Here is a 25,018-nt window from a genome sequence, read left to right as displayed (position 1 = left end):
AATGAAATGGAAAAGTGCCATGCACTTTTGGGGGATTTACCAAAACTAACGATAGGCCTTAAGGTCTTTTCCATGGGACTTGGTAAGGAGGATAAATAATAATAGGCATTTATATAGCGCTATCTATCTAGAAATATTCTATTCTGAGGCGCGTTGTTATTATTATTATTACCTTGGCTTTAGCTCGAGCTGCCTTTCATGCATTCAAGGAATTAATCCTGCCGGGTACCCATTCACTTCACCTGGGTCGAGTGCAGCACAATGTGGACAAATTTCTTGCTGAAGAAAATTACGCCATGGCTGGGATTCGAACCCACGACTCTCTGTTTCAAGTCAGAAGACTTGGCCACAACGCTCCACATGGCCTACCAAAGGGCACCAGTGCACCAAGTGTGTTTTGAACCCAGGTACATGTACCCCTGTTCTACTGAGTGAGCTGTCACGTATTCGCATTGGTATTTATTTTCCATATTACAATGATAAAAACAATACAAGGTAAATGAATGTACATAATAAAATCAGAAGTATAGTGAAATGGCTGGTTAAACCCACTATGCTTTGTTAATATAGACTGATTTTATTTGTCAGGTAACTATGAACAAGTACAAGAAAATATGAACAGAAGTGTATACCTTGACAGGATTGCCCATGAAAGCCGAGATGGCTATACACAAAGCTGTAATGAGCCAAAATTGCATATCCATGGAAACCAGCAATTATCGCGGTAGTCAAAACAGTGACACATCATTTGCTCTGGCTACAATTGGTCCTGGATTTAGTTCGTCTAAGATATAGGGTTAGATTTAGATTTGAAATAGGGTTAGAGTTAGGTTTGAAATAGGGTTCATGTTGGGTTTGAAATAGGGTTAGTGTTAGGTTTGAAATAAGGTTAGAGTTAGGTTTGAAATAGGGTTCATGTTAGGTTTAGGATAGGATATAGTGTTAAAGGGAAAGTTCACCCTCACAAAAAGTTTATTGTAAAAATAGCAGAAAAAATAATAAAAAATATTGCAGAAGGTTTGAGAAAAATTCATCCAATAATTAAACAGTTATTAGAATTTCAATTATTTGATTTGTGACGTCATATGCGAGCAGCATTCCTACATAGCAAATGGTAAGAAAATCAATGAAATGTCATTTTCTCAGAAAATTGAAAATGGTTTTCACTGTAACTTTTGTATATCAATAGGCAAATCATTTCATACCCGATCATGAAAGAAAACAAAATTAAGGCATCAGGAACCATACAAAATTTGAAATTCATACATTTTATATTACATAACACATGGGGCAGCTGCTCGTTTATGACGTCACAAATCCAAAATTTTGAACTCTAATAACTTTCTTACTCTTTAACAGATTTTCCTCAAACCTTCACCAATACTTTTTACTATTTTTTCTGCTATTTTCACGACAAAGTTTTCTTCAGGGTGAACTTCCCCTTTAAATCCAGGATTGAAGGTGGACATTCCATTAATGTGTGGAATTCGCAGTGGAGCAACCGTCTCCGGAGCAAATGTCATGGAATCGTCAAAACATTCGACGACAATATTCAGCAAGAACAATTTCTCAAGGTGATTCCATTGTGTCTTTTCTCCATGGAACCCAGCAGTTGTCATGGTATTTTGGGTTGCTCCGTGTGTCGGAAGGCTTATTCCTAGGGGAAACCATTGTCGCGCGGTATTCATCGATTCTCTTCAGGAGTCGCTCGACAATGTCTGAGAAAGCGATGAAAAAAAAGGATAAGAAAAGACAAAATGAGATTAACAAGATCAGACAAGATCAAGATGGGTACTAACACATCATTAAACAATGAATGCAGAAAAAGACGGTTTAAAGCAAGTGTCACTTCTATCTTGGAACATTAGAGCGGGTCTTGAACTTTTCACATGGTGACACAACATTTGCTCCACGACAATTGCTTTATTTCTTCTAAGATGTAGGGTTAGGGTTGCAATAGGGTTTTAAGTTAGGTTTAGGGTAGAGTATAGTGTTAAACCCAAGGTTGAAGTTAGTCATTCTATAGGTGTGTGGAATTTAGAGCGGAATAAATGTCATGGAACTTCTTAAAGCCTGCCTTTTTAGTAATGATTAATCCCCCAAAATGTGGCTAACACTATCCCGAGTGAATGCTCTAAAATGGTTAAAAATGAAGCCCAGAAAAAATTGCGTTCGAAAATAATTATTTAGTGCTTCAAAAATTGAAATATAAAATGACCGAAAACACCATCTTAATTTCATCCCATACACTTATGTGTACTATTTAGGCGTCTATAAGACACCTATTTTCAAAATTGGTGTTTGCCTTGTAGTTTTAGCTTTTCATTCTCAATAATGTTTTTTTTCAGGGTTTATTAGTTCTAATACATGCACTTGTACACATGTTTCATCTTGGTTTGAGAAATTTTTAAATTGGCTGCTCGCAAAGTTAAACAATACCTTTAAGATTTTGATGATATAAAATGAAAAAGTGTTCTACATGATAAATTTTGTGATTTTACATTCTTTAATGTTCATGATTACTAATATCTTTTTTTCTTTCAGGAGAGGGTGTAAAATAATTTGTCTTTTGATATACTGAAGGTCCAATAAAAACAATTTTCAATTTTCTGAGAGAATGATATTTCATTGATTTTTTAAATTGCATAATATATGGGGTAGCTGCTCGCATATGACATCAAAAAGTTAAAATTCTACTAACCTTCACCAATGTTACTTATTATTTTTTAATGCAATTTTTAAATAAAATTTTTGTCAGGGTGAACTTAATTCCCCTACAGGTCATTTAAATTTTAATGAATTCCCTGCTGATCACCTACCTCGATTCCAGTCCGCTATGTTGTAAAATTCACAAGGATCATGCCGTATGTTGAATAGACATGGCTTCTCTATAGGTTTGCAGTTGGTTGAGGCATTGGCAGGCTTGGGCAGGCAACGCACAACAAAGGCATTAGGGACGGGGTTGGATTCCAGATCAGCTGGAATGCAGAGAAAAAAAGAAACAAAGTTAATAATAGAGCTGCACTAAATAGTCCGACAATATTGCATCCAGAATGTATATTCCATCACACAATATGCAAACAATTGAAGTTTTAACATGTTTCTGATATAGGTAAACTTTATCAATGATACATGTGGTCCATAGGTGTTTCTAACAATATAAAGAAGGCATTTTTGCCTAATGCTTCATCCTCCAGTGCCACAATATGACATTAGTCTGCTGTGCAAACCCTTCACTCAAGTTCAGGGTCTGAACGTGCAACCAATAATGCCTTGTGTAGCGGAGGCCCTTTCGCTCAGAAATAGCAATTTTTACTGTATATCTGCTAGTCTTTGCATGGAGACCCACTTGTTGATCAAAGTTTCAATCATGGTCCGAGCCTGCAGACTAAGATGACATTACCTAATGACGTGCCCTCAGGGGGGTACCAGCCATCCCAGTCTGTTCCTCGTTGCCCCTGTACAAGTTTATAATCCCCAACAAGAATGGAAGACAGGTTCATCGCAGAATCTATCATGTGGAGGACTTCTGTGCGAGGTGAAGCCTGCCCTCTGTAGTTGAAAATAGGAGAATGCAAGATGGTGGAAATTATAATAAAATCTGAGTTTATTCTTTGTAGAGAAAAGGGTAATAGTGAACAGGGAGAGGTGGTATGGTGCAAAGGAAATTAAATGCATGGAATTGTGAAATCTGCCATAAGTTTGAGCTAAACTTACGTAGGACTGTTATTTTGACATTTGGTTTCCTTTAATAGTTTAGTTATTTATAGTTCAAGCTTTGGTATTTAGTTCAGCTTTGTTTATATTCTACATGCTTCTGTTATCGTCCATTTACATTTGACTTTCAACCTGCTTCTCCTGTCATTCCTTTCCTATTCAGATGTGTTCATTCATTACATTCCCGCATCTGATTCTTTTGTTCAACATTCTTATTATGCAATCATCCGAATCAAATTTTTGTTGGGGTGGACTTGTCCTTTAATAAACATCCAAGGCCCAAATTCTGGAGGGAAACTTTTAACAGGCTCCAAGATATGATGAAATTGATAGTAGACCAAATTGTCTGTATTTAACTTAAGCCATTGTAAACTGTGTGCTGAAAATAATTAGAAGCCCAAAATGACAAAAATGTTTATCATGTTTACTGTGATCTTTCCCCATGCATTAATTGTGATGAAAATTGTTTCAGTTACTATTCCTAAATGCTAGAGTAGCAATTGTGATGTCAAATTGTAGTTTCATAGAGATGTTATTCACAATTAAACCACAACTTTAGACCATGTTTTAAATTGAACAAGAATTAAAAATACAGGCCAATGGGTTTAGCCCATGTGGTACAAGAATATTCAAGATGTACATGTAGACCCAAAGGCCCATATTCTTAAGTCAGATTTAATTCAAACTCTGGTCTAACGCTGTGGTTTAATTATGGATAGCCAATTGTGACATAAATCTCTAAAATTTGAAGTTTGATGTATCAGCTCATCTGACCCTCAAAACATTCTCAACTGTCTCGGAAGGATAAGGAATAAATAAGAAATATTTTGACTATTAAAGAATTAGGAGAGAGCATATGAAACATGAAAAGCACACAAGTTAAACAATTTTTTGACATGTTTTTCTTCCCATAGTTTAGCACAGTTAGACCATGGTCAAAATTAAATCCGACTTTAGAATACGGATCAATGTAACTAAGAAATACTCACCTCGAGAGCATAGGCCAGACATCAAATCCATCGAGGTGTTTTAACCTGTTGGTATTCCCACCCGCTACGCCATACAACGTTGGAACCCAATCACAAACATGCATCATCCCATCGCTCTTTCTCCCAGGCTTCTCAATGAGGGCGCCCCATACAAATCCAACGGCACGTACCCCGCCCTCCCAGGTGGTGTGTTTCACCCCCCGCAGTGGCCAGTTGCTCGCGTAGTTGTAATCAAAGCCGTGAGCGGGTCCTCCGTTGTCGGTTGTAAAAACTATGATGGTGTTCTCGTAGAGGGGGCTTTCTTTCAAGGTCTCTGTGATGTTACCGATTGAGTCGTCCAAAGCTGCTACCATTGCTGTTATAAAACAAATGAATGAATAAATAATCACTTATAAATACATATCAAAATAGACCTTTTGAAGGTAACGTGGAAATTACAGATGCGCAGATTCTAAGTTCAAAGACCAGCTGTGCATTAGATTTTCTGTTACTCGGTGTAAGATCGGCGGCATTGTGAACAATGTATATTGGGATAGGCTGTAATACATAAGGAGATGGGGGGGATGAGCAAGAGTCCGAAAGGCGGGGGTGTCATGCCTGAGGGGTGAGATAGGTATATCTTTGGGAGTTAGAGTGGTAACCAATTCGTCTATTGGCAACTTGTCCACTCATCACATGGTCTACCTTCATTTTAATAGTCTTATGCCATTCTGTCCATCAAAATTTCATCAAAAAACCATTTGGTCCAACAACCATTTGGTCCAATCATCAATTCGTCTACTAACCAGTTCGTCTATGCCCATTTCATCTCATAATCAGTTGGTCTACAATGCAAATCATTTTCATTTCGCCCAATTAACACTTAGTCCAATTAGACCAAATGGCATATGGACTAAATGGCAAATGGACCAACTGGTTATTAGATGAAATGGTGAAAGGATGAAATGGCAATATGACCATGTGGATGGTGGACGAACTAACGGTAGACCAAATAATAGTAGATGAGTTGGTTATTGGATGAATTGGCATTAGACCAATTGAAAATTAAATGTTACAGTATGAGGAATTAATACTGTATGGCCCATATTATGAAGTCAAGTTTAAATAGACCATTGTCTCACTCTGTGCTAAAATTATAGGAAGCCAAAAGTGTCAAAATTGTTATCAAGTTGCATGTTTCTTATGTTTGCTGTGCTCTTTCCTGATTCAACGATGGTGAAGACAATTATCTTTTATACTTCCTAGACAATTATGAATGATCTGAGAGCTAAATGAGCTGAAATATGATATCTCTACTGTTAGTATAAACTTATGTAACATTGGGCTATCCATTTAACCCTGAGTTTGAGTTAAACCTGACTTCAGAATAGGGGCCTATATATACACATACCAGCATATTTTCTCCTGTTTTTATCTTTGATGTGAGAGAATAACTCATAATACTTATACGGAGCTTGCAATCTCTGACCGTCGTAATTGGCACTATGCACTGCTTGGTGAGCCAAGTAGATATATAGAGGCTGTAAAGAGAGAGAAAAAAAGAATTACAGTTGGTATTTTTGTTAAAATTGAAAAAATTCTGAAAATTGTTATCAAAATAATAAAAATTGCACTCATCATCTTCATCAGTTTATTAACGCTTTGCCTGCCACGGACAGAATCACTCCTGATGAATTTTCTGAAGGTATCCATTGCAAAGAAGATTAATGTAGGTACAGCAGCATCATTACTACCATCACCATAATCATCATCATCATCACCATCATCATCCCCCTCTTCCTAATCACCACCATCATCATTATCACCACCACCATCATTATCTTCATCACCACCATCATCTTCATCAGTTTGAAGGATCCCCTCTTACCTCATCCTGATCATGATTACGAATGATCTGTTGTGTCCTTTCTGTAAATATCTCTGTAGAATATTTCCCATACACTGGTTTGTAGACTGAACCATCCAAATGAAAATCAAAACCTGTCCAATTATTCTTACTCTGCAATGGAAGAACAATCACAGCAGATGAAGTCATGTTTGAATTGGATGAATTAAAGATAAACGCCAGTTGTGGTAACGATCTCAAAAAGACTTTTTACAGAATCCAATATAATGACCACCCAAGTGTCTGTTTGTCTGAATATAAAATATCTGCTAAAGGATTCTGGAAGAAATTGTGTAATTGCTGAGAAATAAGCAAAATAAGCGTGGATTCGGGTACTTCCGTCGGGTCTTTATTCCAGCAATAATTATACACTGTCCCACGTGTGCCTATCTGTGTTGGCGATCTTCAGTGTGATCGTTTTTCAGCTTAGATTTTATTTAGTTGAAATGTAACTATACCAGATACAACTGTACCAGATTTAGATCCACGATTATAGTAGACCTTGGTTTTACAGACTTTCTCACGATATCAGTGTTTTCCTGCAAATCATTAAGCTTTATAGATTGTCAAAACTACATATACTGGTAACTTTTCCTAAAGCGCTAAACTATTTCTTCGGGACCAGCAAAAAAAGAAATTGGTGACACAATATTTGCTCCGGTCTTAATTTCGCCTAAGATGTAGTATTAGGGTTGCAATGGGCTTGATAGGGTTTTATATTAGGTTTATGGTTAGGTTTAAGATATGGTATGGTGTTAAATCTAGGATTAGCATTTGTCATTCCATCATTATGTGGAATCAACAGCAGAGCAACTGTCGCCAAAGCAAATGTTATGGAACCCAAAAAACTTTTCCTTTCTATACACGTTTGGCATAATCAGATGGTATCCTGTTTGTAAAGTTACACACAACTGGAACATGATCTTAAGTGCTAAGTGAGCTACATAGGGATAGTGAGGAACAAGAAAGGTCACCAGTCGTGCATTAAGTCTTGCGTAACTTTACAAACAGCTTTATGACACACCCACCTGGGCTCTGTAACTCAAAGATTAGCGATCAATCGCTAAATGAACTGACCAATCAAGATCAATATTACACATGCATTTGGATCAAAATACTGACCAGGAACCAATCAGAAGTGTTCTCTCATATTTGCTATTCATTGCTATTAAAGCTTTGTGTCACAGGGCCTTGCTCTAAAAATAGCTTTCACACCTAGGGCAAATCTTCTAATTCTCGACCTTTCATACGAAATGGAAGAAAATGTGACAAATGAAGAAGATTTGCCATACAATCGTGACTGAGACCTCATAGGTCACCAAATGCTGAGGTCTGGGAGACACACAGAGACCATGCCTGACAGAAGAATCTATACCCTTATCATGACATTACAGATATTAAATTTGATGAAGTGGTTTATCTTTTTTTGTTTCAGGTCAATGATTCTAATTTCTATTTATCCTATGGTACTTGCCACATCCATACAATATAAATGAATATCATATAAAAGATCAATTTTCTTGGGTATACATGTTTCAACAAGCTTGTAATGGCTTTCTAGTGCACGCCCCATTTCCATTCATTAGTTTCCACTATACTGTCATAATCATGCATCAACTATTATTTCACTACATGTATTACCACAGTTTGTTCTGGTTATGTTTTGTTGATACCGTTGTTTTAGTTGTTAATCATATTTTCTTTGCCTATATATATTTAACTTTGTTCTCATTTCAATGTGTTCTTCTTAATCAATTTGGGAAATAAATTGTTGAATTGAAAAGCTATGACTCACAGCTTACCTATAATTACCATGCAATACACCACGCATGTGAACAGTAGACAAAGATAATAGACCAGTTCGTACATGTAGTAACTTTATGGACAATTTTGGTCATTTCTTTCATTATGATATGCAGATTTCAAAGCAAGATATTACGTAAGCATGCCTTGCATAGCAGGATGAAGAAACTGAATAGACCAGGTGACTAGAATAGCACACCAAAAACACTTTATGAAGGTATTGTTGCATTTCTACTTTTAAAGCATTTTATAGCATGTTGTACAATGTACCTGGAAAACTGTGAAATACCATTCGTTCGTTGACGCATTGTTGTTTTCTTTTTTATATAAATGAAAACACGATGCAAAAGATATCAAAGTTGGTGCTTATCTCATTAAATTTTAAAACACCATGTCACTTTAGTACCAATGACCTTCCTCTGATCACACGCAGAGTGGACCTATGAACTGGCTTATTATTTAAAGATGGTGCAAAAATATCAGGGTTTACAGTAAAACTCACCGTGGAGGTTTCATGCGTATAGTAGTCCCCCATGCCACCGTAAAACCCGTAGAAGGTTTCAAAGCCACGATGACTTGGTGTTAGACTCTCCTTGAAAAACCCAAGATGCCACTATAACAGGATAAAGATGGAAAGGAAGATTTGATGAATGGAAGGTTCAGATTCAGAAAATCAACGACTATGGCTTATTCATACACACACTCCATACACCCCCTCTAGGATACTTAGATCATCAACTCAACTACTCCTTCAAGTACCCAGACTAAGAACTAAGATGCATGGCGAAAGGTCCTTCTCCTACAGTGCCCCAACCATTTGGAATTCCCTGCCCAGTACTCTCCGCTCACAAAATAATTCTGAACTTTTCAAATCACAGCTTAAAACATTTCTCTTTAATGAAGCATTCAAATAGGCCTTTCCCAATACTTATGCCGTACATGTATGTAACTGATTAATGTTGATGTTGATAATTGTCATTCTAAGTAATTTCTTATGTTAGTGCATTGAGAGTCCATTCAGGTCTGAAATGTGCTATATAAAAACTGCATTATTATTATCATTATTTCTTGTTGTCTACTGGGACTGTATGGTCCCTGTAGAAAGAAGGGACGGATCCAGGGGTCAATTTCAGTTGGTCTAATGCCAATTGGTCCTATTACCATCTAGTCTACTATCATTTGGTCTACCATCAGTTTGTCCACTGTTCAGAGGCCCGTATTCTGAAGTCATGTTTAACTTAGACCATGGTCTAACACTGTGGTAAAATTATGGGAAGTCAAAAGTGTCAAAATTTTTATTAAGTTGTATGTTTCTTATGTTTACTGTGCTCTTTCCTGATTCATCGATGGTGAAGATGATCATCTATTCATACTTCCTAGAGCAATTATAAATGATTTGAGAGCCAAATGAGCTGAAATATGATATCTCTACTGTAAGTGATTTATGTAATAATTGGCTATCTATACTTACACCACAACTTTTAACCTGAGTTTAAGTTAAGCCCGACTTCAGAATACGGCCCACAGGGTCTAACTGCCATTTCATCCACTCACCATTTCGTCTAATAGCCAGTTGGTCCAATAGCCATTTAGTCCATATACCATCTGGTCCAATTGGACTAAACATTATTTTGTTTCATGTAAGTTTGAACCCAAAAAAACCCCAATTAAATGAAATAAATAAATGAATCAATGAAGAAAACCCTATTAAAAAGTATATTCTACATACCTTCCCAACCATGTGTGTTCTGTAACCTATTTCACTGAGGTACTGAGGCATGATCTTCTCCTTGAGTCCTAATCCATAGGGATCATCTAATCCTATAACTCCATGTTGTAGACCTATGAAAGGATAAATCATAAACTAGAAATTTGATGTGTTTAAAGGACACAGATGCCCCCGCTTGACGCGATCACAAATTCATTCAATATAATTGAACTTAACATCGTGCAGAAACCAATATGCATATATATCATGAACAAATTTAGACCTTTCAACCAACTCGAATATATAATGAGCTATGACCTTTGACCTTTGAACTCCAAATTTGAACTTTGCCTGTATTTGGTGTCATCTACCTACACACCAAAATTTTTTGTAAATCTGTTGAATATTTCATAAGTTATCATGCGGAAACCAACTCGCATATTTAATGAGCTGTGACCTTTGATCTGCGGACTCCGAATATGAACTTAGCCTGTATTTTGGTGTCATCTACCTACATGTACACACCCAAAATTTTTAAAATCCGTTAAATATTTTCTGAGTTATTGCGTGGAAACCAACTCGCATATTTAATGAGCTGTGACCTTTGACCTGCAGACTCCGAAGTCAAACTTAGCCTGAAATTCGGTATCATACACCTACACACAAAAATCTTTTAAAATCGGTTAAATATTTATCGAGTTATTGCGTGGAAACCAAGTGGGGGGAAGTACAGACGGACAGGATCAATGCTTAATGCCCCCACGTTTTTAAGTCCCAAAGGCTGATAACAGATTATGGACGAACTTGAGGTCTAGGTGGTAAGCAGTGAGCAATGGCATAGAGAGGTCTTATATAATAATCTGTGATGAGGCATAATCTTCCCATTTATAGTCCTAATCCATATGGATTATCTAATCCTATTACATGTTGTAGACCTCATAACAATTATAGGGAAACATCCCAGACTCAGTTTACAGTCAAACTTGACTACCTAGTCGCAGTGGGCAATGATATCAACAGAAAGTCTCTATCAAACTGTATTTATTATTATCATATCATCACACATGAAGTTACAGCAAGTTTTAGTTTTGACCCGGGGGGGGGGGGGCTGTCCTGCACTATCGCAAGATATCCCAAAGCCCCAGGGGATAAAATACTTGGGGTCTGGCGTAGGGGAACTTTGGTCCCCAAAACACTCAAAAGAGCTCTGGAAACTAATACAAGTGGAATGCCTCTGGCCGTCTCACCTGCATCACGCGGTTCAATATAGCAGCAGTGCTGACTTTGAATACTACTCTAACTCGCACAAGATGTTCAGTGATACATAGTTACTCTTATGTCCACTTTTTATGAACTAGACCAATAAACTTACAGAGATATGATGGTTATTCAACAAAAAACCCCATCATGGCCAAAGTTCATTGACCTTACATGACCTTTGACCTTGATCATGTGACCTGAAACTCGAACAGGATGTTCAGTGATACTTGATTACTCTTATGTACAAGTTTCATGAATCAGATCCATAAACTTTCAAATTTATGATGGTAATTCAACACCCAATTCGGCCAAAGTTCATTGACCTTTGACCTTGGTCATGTGACCTGAAATGCGCACAGGATGTTCAGTGATACTTGATTACTCTAATGTCCAAGTTTAATGAACTAGACCAATAAACTTTCAAAGTTATGATGGTAATTCAACAAATACCCCGATTCGGCCAAAGTTCATTGACCCTAAATGACCTTTGACCTTAATCATGAGACCTGAAACTTGCACAAAATTTTCAGTGATGCTTGATTACTATCATGTCCAAGTTTCATGAATCAGATCCATAAACTTTCAAAGTTATGATGGGAATTCAACAGATATCCCCAATTCGGCCAAAGTTCATTGACCCTAAATGACCTTTGACCTTGGTCATGTGACGTGAAACTCATGCAGGATGTTCAGTGATACTTGATTAACCTTATGTCCAAGTTTCATGAACTAGGTCCATATATTTTCTAAGTTATGATGACATTTCAAAAACTTAACCTCAGGTTAAGATTTCGATGTTGATTCCTCCAACATGGTCTAAGTTCATTGACCCTAAATGACCTTTGACCTTGGTCATGTGACATGAAACTCTAATAGGATGTTCAGTAATACTTGATTAACATTATGGCCAAGTTTTATTAACTAGGTCCATATACTTTGTAAGTTATGACGTCATTTCAAAAACTTAACCTCAGCCGCCGCTGCCACCGCCGTCGGAAAAGCGGCGCCTATAGTCTCACTTTGCTTCGCAGGAGAGACAAAAAAGGGGCCCTGGAAACCTCAATCATGGCAATGATGCATATATGGACAGAAAGTTGTGATAAATAGTCCCCAACATAAAAAAAAATTGCCTGCAAGCCCAAAGAGACATAGCTGCAAAATTTCATGAGCATTTCCTGTATTAAAAGAATACTGAATTAGTGCAAAACTTTAAAATGTCATAACTTTGTTATTCCATGTCCAATTTTACTGAAATTGTCAAAATTTTCCACCGAAAAATTTGCCCCCCCCCCCTCTTGGAAAATCCTGGATCTGCCCCTGCCTATAATAGCAAACCTGTATAACACCTAGATGGATCCTTGCGATTTGATTGGTTGTTTGATATCGTTCATTCAGCCCATATTGAAATGACGTCATCAACCGTGCAATTTTGTATCCATTCATCGTGCAATTTTGGATCCATACGATTTTGTCCATTGCACGCGCGCAACGAGACAGCTCATAGACAAATAAATATGCATGTTGTAATGAAGTAACAATCAACAGACCAAACTCGCACTGCATGAGCATGTTTTGCATCTGAATTCATAAATTTCTCATGAAAAAAAAAAAAAAATTTGTGTGTCATATAAACCAAATACCTTGTAATGAATGTTTTTTCATTCATGCAATGGACAGAATACTTCATTCGGTGAAAGATGAAATAATGATCCATTCACCTCTGCTGCGCCTTGTTGAATGGATCATTTCATATTTCACCTCATGAAGTATTCTGTCCATTGCACTCAAAAACATTCATTATTTGTATACTATTGCCCTTGATCATCTTCTGCATTTTATAGCAAACCTGTATGGATAGGATGTCTACCAGTCATGAGAGCACTTCTTGTTGGCGTGCAGACGTACGTCACATAATAATTGGTGAGAATGACGCCCTCTTGTGCCAGAGCATCAATATTAGGAGTCGGAATCTGTGATGAACCATGAAAGCTAACGTCGTTCCAACCCTGCGGGAATGAACACATGGAAATTCATAATAACAATAATAACAAACAATACTTGTATAGCAAAAATATCACAACAAGATCTATGCACTCTGAGAGAGACCTTGGATATTATTATCACGACTATTAAATTTGAGGTGGCTACCGTCATAGTACGCAAGAATTCAAAGGATGAATCCTGCCTCTAGGTCCCAATTCAACTTGCAGCACAGTGTGCTCCTTGCTGAAGGAAATTAATGCCAGAGCTGATATTCTATCTCATATCCCTTTGATTTAGAGGTGAGTCCTGGCAAAGAATTATTTTTCTTTTTTATTTAGAATTTCTTTACTTTATTTATTTTTTTTTTCATTTTTATTTATTTTGTTTTATTTATTTTATTTCAGTTTTTTATTTATTTATTAGGTGGTCTGTCATTTATGACAGATCACCTCTTAATTTCGTCAATTTCTTCTTATTTATTACTTTATTTATTTTTACGGATTTTCTTGTCGCCAAGTTATCTCAAAATGGATTCGGTCAATTTCATTGAATTTCATGTCATCTATAGGATCTGTCATGGACACGTCAAAATAAGCTTTTCAAGGTCATCAGGTCATGATGACGTCATCTAGGCGCCATTTTGTAAAATCACATTATCAATCATATCTCCATTATCAATTATCAAAAATCAGTCAAATTAACATCACATCAACTTCAGGTCAAAGGTCATTAGGTCATGTCATCAAAGGTCACCTGGAGGTCACGACGCGCGCGTCAAAATTTAAAAATGCTCAAAATCACTTTTTGACCAAACGAGAGTACGTTTCAGGTCATTCTAAGCATTTCAAAAATTTGCGCGCGCACACGCATGCGCGCGCGTTTCCGCGCGTTACACCTTAACGCAACGCAGAAACACCGTTTTTTTTACATCATTGCATTGATAATAAAATTCTTAACAATTTGATACCTTGATCAACCTTCTACGACCATTAATGACGAAATTAACACCCGTTAAAGTTTGCAGCACGTGTGCGCGCGAGCTCTCACTATAGGCCATATATGGGCAAAAACATGCCTATTGAAAATTCACTGTAGCTCTTTAAATAATCCGTTGACCCCCAATTTTTTTTTCATAAATCGATAGAGTATGAGTTGTAGATTTGATTTCATGTCACCATTGTCCCTAAATTATATCGTGACGTCATCAAAATGGCGCCTAAACTAAAAATTTCATTTTTTCAAAAATGACGTCATCAAATTTATGCAAATTTCATTGTAACTTCTCGAATATAGGTCGTTTTTCGCCCAGATTTCGATATGTTGTAGTTTAAAATGTATTCTTTCTATTCAGTATACATGGATTTTCGTTTTGAGAAACGCATCATTGCGTAAAACAGCGATGAAAAGAGGCATGTCATTTTTCCTCATTTTGCGTGTAATCTCTATGGGACATGACTTTTTCTCAAAACTAGATTCGACATTCCTCTATTTCGTGAGCCATATCTCCATTGTTTCGTGTCGGTTTTCCCTGAGCTTTTAGTATGTTGTAGCTGAGATTCTGAGCTTTCGCAATGTGCCCTTCATTTTTTGATCAGATGCCGGGATCATGCCCGTATTTCACTTGCAAAATTGAACTTGTAATTCTCAAAATTGCTTACGTGTATTCTCTATGGGGAATATCGTGGCTTTGACTGCTTTCTAAAGGGCGCGGGTTCGAGTCCTGGGGTGAACAAGATGATTTTTTTTCAGTTTTTTTTTTCTTTTTACCACTTCTTACATGATCCTTTATGATAATTAAAAGGTATAAATGTTTAAATTTAGCAAGATAAAACAGATTATAATTGCATTTTTTCATATCACATGTGTTTTGCGTGTAATCTCTATGGGACATGACTTTTTCTCAAAACTAGATTCGACATTCCTCTATTTCGTGAGCCATATCTCCATTGTTTCGTGTCGGTTTTCCCTGAGCTTTTAGAATGTTGTAGCTGAGATTCTGAGCTTTCGCAAGTGTGCCCTTCATTTTTTGATCAGATGCCGGGATCATGCCCGTATTTCACTTGCAAAATTGAACTTGTAATTCTCAAAATTGCTTACGTGTATTCTCTATGGGGAATATCGTGGCTTTGACTGCTTTCTAAAGGGCGCGGGTTCGAGTCCTGGGGTGAACAAGATGATTTTTTTTTTCACTTTTTTTTTCTTTTTGCCACTTCTTACATCATCCTTTATGATAATTAAAAGGTATAAAAGTTGAAATTTAGCAAGATAAAACAGATTATAATTGCTTTTTTCATATCACATGTGTTTTGCGTGTAATCTCTATGGGACATGACTTTTTCTCAAAACTAGATTCGACATTCCTCTATTTCGTGAGCCATATCTCCATTATTTCTTGTCAGTTTTCCCTGAGCTTTTAGTATGTTGTAGCTGAGATTCTGGGCTATTGGCAATGTGCCCTCCATTTTTTGATCAGATGCCGGGATCATGCCCGTATTTCGCTTGCAAAATTTGAATTGTAATTCTCAAACTTGCTTACGTGTAATCTCTATGGGGATTATGCTAGCTCTCAGTGGATAACGCATTTGACGTGTTCGTCCATATTGCTGACGTGTAGGTCCGTGTTGCTGACGTGGTGGTCCGTGTAGCTGACGTGTAGGTCCGTGTTGCTGACGTATTGGTCCGTGTTGACGACGTGCTCTGCCGGCATGATCCGTGTAGATCCGTGTGAAGCTGCCGTGTTGATGCCGTGTTCACAGTCATCTGGGGCAAAACTATCCCGGACCTCCCCGGACCATGCCGGCATTGCCGTGTTGATCCGTGAGGTATAATCATCTATCTTGTATGTATCTGTTTGAAGATGTATGTATGACGATTGTCATCACCACATCAATAATCACATTTAGTAATGGTCAAAACTTATTCTTAGGATGTCTACGATCAAGATTATCAATGATATCTAAATGATTTATTTCATACATCAGCCGACACTGAATGACAAATCATGACAGACCACCTAATTCGTCCGCATGACGAATTAAATTCTAGTTATTATTATTATTTTTTTTTTTTGGGGGGGGTACTTTTCACAACTTACTGCCTGAATTGGATAAGTCTACATGGTAATGAATTGCAATTTTCCAGGGCTTCTTTTTAGTTTCCACGGCGCTTTTGAGCATTTCGGGGCTAAATCGCCCCCCCCCCCCAGCCACCATGATGTATTTTTTTCTTTGGGCGAGTCAAAATCACTCAACCACAATGCTTCATGATTTCACTGAAGTAAAATTCTGTCTGGAAGTCTACTTACAAAAATAGATGGTAAAAGTGAGCACACAAAACAAAAGTAAAGTTCACATCGTTGAGAAAGAAGAAATCACAGATTTTTCTTTTCAGAACTCTAAATAATTTTTTGAAAGGTGATATAGAGTCTAGTCAAGAGAGTATGTCTTCATATTTTATGACCATCATCTACACTGACAAATAAATGTCAGATATATGCCAAGAACTTGGTACATTGCACAGTACTCTGAATTTGCAGTAAAAAAGAGATCTGCAGATAATATTTCTACAGAGTATTAAAGGGCCCAGCAACTGACAAATCATGGGGGAAATAAGAATTTTGCAAAAGGCCAATTGACTTGCATAATATAATCCGTCCGTCATGAGCGCCCGTCGGACTAATGCGATAAAAGTTCGGACTGCACGAATTTCCAGTTTCCAACAATCCCAATTCCTAGACTTATGGCAGGCCTCTTGATTGCTAAACCAAAATAAATAACCACTGTAAAGTTCCATGATTCAAAGTGAAAGGCAGTTTACGTCTGGTTGGTTAGTCTATTGCTCTCAAGACCTCCCAGACATGCCGGCGTCTATTACATTACACCCCCAGGCCGCGTGCAGCCGAGTGGAATCCCTTCTCTGTTGATTTGTCAATGAAAGGTCGCTTTAAGTATAAAACCTTTGCTTCAGAACATTCCCTTCGAATGTCAAATGCTCGTGGTTGAGGCTTACAAATAATTGTTTACGCTGCACCACTGTATTGGCACACAGGTTAGATAGAATTCGAAGTCCATGCACGCCAGACAAATGTCGATTTGAATCAATAGAGAAAAATCCAATAACGCTGAAAACTTCATCAAAATCGGATGTAAAATAAGAAAGTTATGACATTTTGAAATTTTGCTTACCGTACTTTTCACAAAACAGTTCATGAACAAGTCAGAGACATACAAATCGTAGTACAAGTACGATGATACACCAACCTGTTGGACAGTACTTTCGCGGATGATGATGATGAGAGTCAATGATGTCCCTCACTCACTTTTTCTTTTTTATTGTTTGAAATGTATACACAATATTTCAATTTTTACAAATTTGACAATAGGGGCCAACTTCACTGAAAATGTTTTATAAATGGTAATTCCACATGTTAAGAGACAAATTTAGAATATTTCATAGAATAAAATACAAAAGAAATAGTGAGTGGGTGATGTCATTAGCCCCCTCATTTATATACAGACCTGGGGCCCATTTCATAAAGGACTTGCAACTGCTGTAACTTTGCCAAAATCGATAATGGCAACTACCAGGATAACCTTGATTGTGATTGGCTGCTGAGCCCTGTTGCCATAATGACAAATTTACAACAGTTGTAACTCTTTACGAAACGGGCCCCCAGGATGTAAATATAAAATGTTTTATGACGTAAAATTTAAAATGTCATTACATGTACATCTGATTTTGATGAAATTTTCAGTGTTATGTTTGTTGGATTTTTCTCTTTTTATTTAAAAGAACTTTTTGATGGGGTGGACTTGTCCTTTAATAGTAACAACAAGGGCACCGGAAGCACGGGGAGGGGGGGGTGGGCAAAATCTGAATTTCCTAAATTTTCAGCTCGCACTTTGCGCTCGCAAGTTTTGATTAGTGAGATGGGTTTGTTAATTATGATTACAACTTTACAAGTGCTTTTATGTGCATGTTTAGATGTAATTCTAACACAATCAGCAAGCGCTCATTGGCACTCGCATTAGATGACTATATGGTGAGATGTGTATACCCGGTACTCTAAATGGATTCCTAAAAAAAAGTACTTAAAATCTTCATGTTTGGGGGTCAATATGTACAAAAATTTCAGCTCGTGCTTCGCGCTTGCATTATTTAGCCAGACAGGTACATCTCATGATTACAAAAGATTTATTTCAGGTCTGAATATCAAAATTTTAAGCTCACGCTTTGTGCTCACATTATTTGACCAGTGAGAGGCATATCCGTTTATTATAGCACTTTCCTTAAAATGTCTCTATCAGGTCAGTATAACTGGCAACTGGGCGTGCTTCACGTGCTCATATAGTGACTCAAATTTTTTCTGGTGCCCCCCCAATGCCGTGACCCACGGTACGCCACTGCTGTCAGCGACAAGTTGAAGTTTATATTATACATCTGAAGAACTTTTCATTTATTTACTTCTTTAGAAATTTAGTCAGTTAGTTATCCCAAGTCAAGAAACATAATTGGGAGATGGTGGCAATCTGAAAACAATAGTAAAAATACCTCCAGCTCTAGGACAAGGCAAATATAATTTCTCACAAGTACTAAAAAAAAATGAAACTTTCTTCAAATGACAAATGGTTTATCATGAATTATGTTCTCATCTGCTGTTTGATTTGCTATACTGTATTCGCATTGAACACGTCACTAGGGTAACTTAGAACTCTACATTAAATTTATACATGAATCATATTCATTTTAATATATTACAGATTTCAGCAGATTGTCAAGTCAATTTAATTTAAGGATCGGTGCCTTGACTTTTAATGTTATTGCTGGTTTGTCAACATTTTTTGTGGGGGCATAGTCATTGTTGGGAATCGTACCAGTTAGCTTGCCATAGTTCAGCATACGTGATCGACGCAAATGTATCACGGAGAATTCCATGTATCGACAGCGATGTGGACGACATCGCCATCATGATTATACTTGAATAAAGGCAACAGCCATCCAGATACATAACTTGAAACATGGTGTCAGAAGTGGAATCACCGGACATATGATTTGACAACACATCGAGCCTGTAAGAAAGCCAGAGTTCGTCGAGATGTCAAGTAAGTTCGGTAGAATTTGATTGCATTTCGCGGGCAGAAGTTGACCTGCTAAGGCCTGGCCGCGCCCCCGCGGACGAGTGGGTTAGCGTAGTGAAGGAGCCACTGAAGCCTTTCTTACCCAAGAGTGCATACCAGCACGGGAGCCGGGTCAAAAAACTTTAGCCCAAGATTTGCAAACGGTGAAGGATTATAGACTTTGACAAACTCAAGCATAAATTCGAACTATAGTTTGATAAATGATGGCTGCATCAAGCAATTTTCCAGTCCCATCACCCATGGATATGAAGGGGGATTTGAGGGGAAATTGGAAGTTTTTTCAGTCGCAATGGGAAAACTATGAAATTGCGTTAGAGCTAGATAAGAAGCCAGACAAAGTGAGAGTAGCAACTTTAGTATCACTCATAGGGAAAGAATGCTATAAGCTCTACACTACACTAGAAGAGAGTCAGAAAACGACAACCACACAAATCCTTGATGCTATGAAGAAGCATTTTGATCCTACGACTAATGTCATATTTGAACGGTACCAGTTCAATACTAGAAATCAAGGTGAGAGGGAGACAATCGATCAGTATGTGACAGCACTGAGAAGTTTGGCAGAAACCTGCGAGTTCGACACGCTAAGAGATGATTTGATCAGAGACCGCATCGTCCTAGGAACCAATGATCCAGACGTAAGGGCGAGGTTGCTGCGTGGGGAAAATCTAACGCTACAAAAGGTGATAGATGTGTGCCGTAGTGCAGAAGTGACTAAACAACAACTCAAAAGCATCGAAAGTGCCAGCACTCATACTGAATCAGTGCAAGCAGTGTACAAAAAGCATGTGAAGCCAAGAAAGGCGAATTCCGGTCACGAGAAGAGCCACAGCAAAGGACAGCAGAAGACACAAATGATACGAAATTGCAAGTACTGTGGTGGAGAACACAGGAGAGAGAAGACCGCTTGCCCAGCATGGGGAAAGCAGTGCGGCAATTGCAAGAAAAACAATCATTTTTCAAAAAAATGTTTGGCAAAAGGACCGAAGCCAGTGAGGTCTCTTGATGATGAGGATGATGACCTGTCAGATGAATCCATCTACACCATAGAGAGGATAAGCAGTGTTGGATCCAATGGTAAACGATGGAGAGCAAATGTCATATATCGAGCTAATGGATCTGACAAAAAAGAGATGAACAGTCAGATTGACACAGGTGCTACAGTCAATGTGCTGAGCTACACTGACTTATGTGATGTCCTACAAGATGGAAACCCAAGGCTGGAGCACAGCAAGGTCAGACTGAAGCCATTCAAAGGAAAACTAATCAAACCAAAAGGACAGACAGCACTAGAAGTCCAGGTCAATAATGGTCCAGTACACCTGCTTCAATTTCAGATAGTTGATGGATCAAGTCAAGTTCCAATCCTATCAGGTGACTCTAGCGAGGACTTAGGGTTAGTCACAAGAAACAACCCGGAGCGGATAGAGATCCTTAGTCAAGCAACAGAACAGCCTCTGACGAAGGAGCAGATAATGAAGGAATACAAGGATGTATTCACAGGGCTGGGATGTCTGCCTGGAGAATATCACCTTGAGACTGACAAGACAGTGAAACCGGTACAACACATGCCACGGAGGGTACCAGCAGCACTCAAACCAAGCCTGAAAGACAAGATAAGTGAGCTTGAGGAGAAGGGAGTCATAAAGAAGGTGACAACTCCCACTGAGTGGATCAGCAGCATGGTAGCAGTGAAGAAACCAGGGAAACTGAGGATTTGCATAGACCCAAAGGATCTAAACAAAGCCCTGAAAAGATCACATTATCCAATGCCTACCATAGAAGAGATCCTGCCCCAATTGTCACAAGCCAAGGTGTTCACGATCCTCGATGCCAAAGATGGATATTGGCAAGTGAAGTTGGATAAAGAGAGTAGTTTTCTGACCACATTCTGGACGCCATTTGGTCGCTACCGATGGCTGAGGATGCCATTTGGCATTGCTACTGCTCCAGAAGAATACCAGAGAAGACAACATGAAGTAGTCCAAGGGTTACCAGGAGTAGAGGCAATAGTTGATGATCTCCTAGTCTATGGAAGTGGAGAAACCATGGAGGAAGCGATCATCAATCACGACCAGAACTTGAGGAGACTTCTAGAGAGAGCAAGACAAGTTGGGCTCAAGTTCAATAAAACCAAGATCCAACTGAAACAGACCGAAGTCAGGTACATTGGTCATGTACTTACTGACAAAGGACTCTGCCCAGACCCAGAGAAGATCAGAGCGGTTGCGGAACTGGAAAGGCCACGAGATGTAAAGACGGTTCAACGTTTTGTAGGCTTCGTCAATTACCTTGCCAAGTTCCTGCCACATCTGTCAGAAGAGTGCGAACCACTGCGGCAACTTACACTTAAAGAAGTAAAGTGGTTCTGGGGTCCGGCACAGGAAAGAGCTTACAGCAGAGTAAAGAAGTTGGTGACAACAGCTCCAGTACTCCGGTACTACGACGTGAACGAAGAAGTTACAATCCAATGTGACGCCAGTGACACGGGCTTAGGAGCAACCCTCATGCAGAAGTCACAACCAGTTGCGTTTGCATCTAGGGCTCTGACGGAGACAGAACGAAGATATGCTCAAATAGAGAAAGAATGTCTAGCGATAGTATTCGCATGCGAACACTTTCATCAGTACCTATTTGGGAAGGAGACAGTAACTGTAGAATCAGACCACAAACCTCTACAGTCTATCTTCCTGAAGCCATTGCTGTCAGCCCCAAAGCGTCTGCAGCGGATGCTGCTAAGATTGCAAAAGTACAACCTCCAGGTCACATACAAACAAGGGAAGCTTATGTATGTGGCTGACATGTTGTCAAGAGCAGCACTACCGCTGAAAACCCAAGGAGAAGGAGGATACTACGAAATCTACACAGTCAGCCAACAAAGACAAAGAGAATTCGAAGAAATCAATCCAAGAGAGTCGGTGAACTTCACAGACAAACGGTTCAAGCAAGTAGAAGAAATGACCCAGAAGGATGAGATCCTACAAGTGCTCAAACAAGTCGTGATCGAAGGTTGGCCAGATACAGTAAACACTGTACCAGTAGAAATACGCGAGTATTGGGCTTATCGCGATGAGATAACTTCGCACAATGGTATTCTCTACAAGGCCAACAGAGTCATTATACCGAAGCGGCTCAGAGGCGAACTACTGCAAAGGGTGCATGCCAGCCATCAAGGCATGGAATCTAGCCTGCGAAAAGCAAGAGAGACAATCTTTTGGCCCAAAATGAACCATGAGATACGGGATGTAGTTCGACAATGCAGTGTTTGCAACGAACATCAGGCACAGCAGGCGAAACAGCCACTACTTCCTCGCGAAGTTCCAGACCGACCTTGGAAGACACTTGGCACAGACCTCTTCACACTGAATGGGAAAGATTATCTCATTACGGTAGATTACTACTCAGACTTTTGGGAAGTAGATGAGCTCCAGTCGACCACAAGTGCAGATGTGATTACATGCCTGAAATCACAGTTCAGCAGACATGGCATTCCCAAGGAAGTCATCAGTGACAATGGTCCACAGTACTCCAGTGATGAGTTCAAATGCTTCATGGAGGAGTGGGAGATACATCATACCACATCTTCGCCTCATCACCCCCAATCCAACGGGAAGGCAGAATCTGCTGTAAAGATTGCCAAGAACATCATGAAGAAGTGCGCAAAGTCAGGCACAGATATCTACAAAGCAATCTTAGAGTGGAGAAACACCCCCACCGAAGGAATGCAGAGTAGTCCTGTCCAGAGATTGATGTCACGTCGGACACAGACAACACTGCCAACAGCACAACACCTGCTGAAGCCGAAAGTAGTGACAGGAGTTAAGCGAAAAAAGGTAGAGAAAGGCAAGAAAGCAAAGACACAGTTTGACAAATCAACAAAAGAGCTACCAGACTTGAAGGTTGGTCAAGCAGTCAGAGTTCAATTAGCGATCAACAAAGGAAAACCAACATGGCAGCTAGGTGTTTGCATGAGAAAGCTTTCACCAAGGTCTTATGTGGTAAAAGTCAATGAACAGCTCTACCGTCGAAATCGCAAACGCATTCAGTCAACCTATGAATCTTTGCCAGCGACTCCAGATGTGTGGACCGACATTCAACCTACCACGAACACAACAGGCCCACAGTACAACAATCCTGGAGATGAAGAACAACGCGAGCAACAACAGCAAGCGACGCCATCACCGGTAGTAGCCCACACCCGCACGAGAACCATCAGGCCACCAAGTCGTTACAAGGACTATGTACAGCCGTAAAATATCAAACACAACAAATAACTGTAAATACAAAGAAGACAGAAATTGACAGTCTTAAACTTACCTGGAACGCTCACAATATATTTAACAGCGAACATATGAACAATGACGTCTACGAAACAATTAACCGCGGACAATAAACAAAGAACAATCGCGAGAAAAAAAAAAGTTTCAAGGACTGTAAGATAATTTTTTAGTGTTTATTGTCCAAGTTGATTTTGGATATGTTTTTTCCTTTAACTGCGATAGTTGATGCATATTGTGTTTTATGTTTTCCATGTTTATTTTGATGTAAACAGTTGAGTCGATTTGTATGTGGACATGCAAGCAATCGCAAAGTTTTAAACAATATTTTTGTTATAGTTAAAAAACAAAACAATAAAAAGAAAAGGAAGAGAAGGAAGAAAGGATAGATGAGAAAAAAACGATATTGATTTTAAACATCATAGCTACAACTGAACTCCATGTCAGTTAGAAAATTGCGTCAAGTACATGCAGTATTTTTATACACTGATTTTCTGGAAAAGAATTCATTTGCATCATTCTTTCATATGAAAAGGGGGATGTTGGGAATCGTACCAGTTAGCTTGCCATAGTTCAGCATACGTGATCGACGCAAATGTATCACGGAGAATTCCATGTATCGACAGCGATGTGGACGACATCGCCATCATGATTATACTTGAATAAAGGCAACAGCCATCCAGATACATAACTTGAAACAATCATGTTCAGAACTTTAGTTACTCACAAGATCATCTGCTACGATGAATATGATATTTGGAGGCTGGTCTGTGTAAACACTGTGTAATAAACAGCTCAGTAAGATAAAGAAGATCCTAGGCATACTGATAATCTTCTCACAAATTGCCACTTTGTGTGTCAGAGTCTAGACTCAGAGTTTCACTCCTCTTCGGTCTTCCTTGCTCTTATCTTAACGCTCGAGCTTTTTCATCTGTCATTTGATCCAGTAACGTGACATGTGTCCAGTTGTAGTCTAAGTCTTAGACATCAAAATTTGTATTCAAACACTTATCACTAAATTGGGGTCCACGAAAATAATAATAAGCTAGTATAAATACTTGAATTATTTTATTAGCTCATATATCTTGGGAATCGTCAAGTTTTTATAAGAATTAATTGACACAATGTTCCAGCAAATATCAAGAAAATAAGATAACTGTCAATTAGAGTCTGCATGCGTATATGCAGAATAGGAAAACATTGCAGTCGATATATCATGTGACTCAAAAGTCATGTGACTGAGTGCAACTGAGCATGCA

General features: G+C 38.6%; 2 protein-coding genes across 2 annotated transcripts; one reads left to right on the top strand and one right to left on the bottom strand.

Moving 5' to 3' along the window:
• Positions 1-1,394: 1,394 nt before the first annotated feature.
• On the bottom strand, positions 1,395-19,576 carry LOC121421908 (arylsulfatase I-like). Its single transcript, XM_041616709.1, has 10 exons — positions 19,565-19,576; positions 13,209-13,368; positions 10,124-10,236; positions 8,897-9,007; positions 6,574-6,705; positions 6,097-6,226; positions 4,707-5,061; positions 3,404-3,552; positions 2,820-2,978; positions 1,395-1,718 (listed from the first exon to the last, which is right to left on the bottom strand). Exons 1-10 carry the CDS (start codon positions 19,574-19,576, stop codon positions 1,570-1,572), a joined length of 1,470 nt encoding a protein of 489 aa, XP_041472643.1. The 3' UTR covers positions 1,395-1,569.
• A 109-nt stretch (positions 19,577-19,685) lies between these two features.
• On the top strand, positions 19,686-23,735 carry LOC121421907 (uncharacterized protein K02A2.6-like). The gene has a single exon (XM_041616708.1). The coding sequence runs from the start codon at positions 19,686-19,688 to the stop codon at positions 23,733-23,735; it is 4,050 nt and encodes a 1,349-aa protein (XP_041472642.1).
• Positions 23,736-25,018: the final 1,283 nt, after the last annotated feature.

Source organism: Lytechinus variegatus, chromosome 9, assembly GCF_018143015.1.
Source record: "Lytechinus variegatus isolate NC3 chromosome 9, Lvar_3.0, whole genome shotgun sequence".
Taxonomy (NCBI): Eukaryota; Metazoa; Echinodermata; class Echinoidea; order Temnopleuroida; family Toxopneustidae; genus Lytechinus; species Lytechinus variegatus.
Note: the sequence above shows the minus strand (reverse complement) of the source record. Positions and strands in the feature narration are given on the sequence as shown.

Coding starts and splice junctions, on each gene's coding strand:
- LOC121421908 (XM_041616709.1), bottom strand. Junction 2,979..3,403: donor CCCTGAGGGCACGTCATTAG/GTAATGTCATCT, acceptor TCTGCATTCCAG/CTGATCTGGAATCCAACCCC. Junction 1,719..2,819: donor CATAGCGGACTGGAATCGAG/GTAGGTGATCAG, acceptor TCGCTTTCTCAG/ACATTGTCGAGCGACTCCTG.
- LOC121421907 (XM_041616708.1), top strand. CDS start 19,686: ATGGCTGCATCAAGCAATTTTCCAGTCCCATCACCCATGGATATGAAG.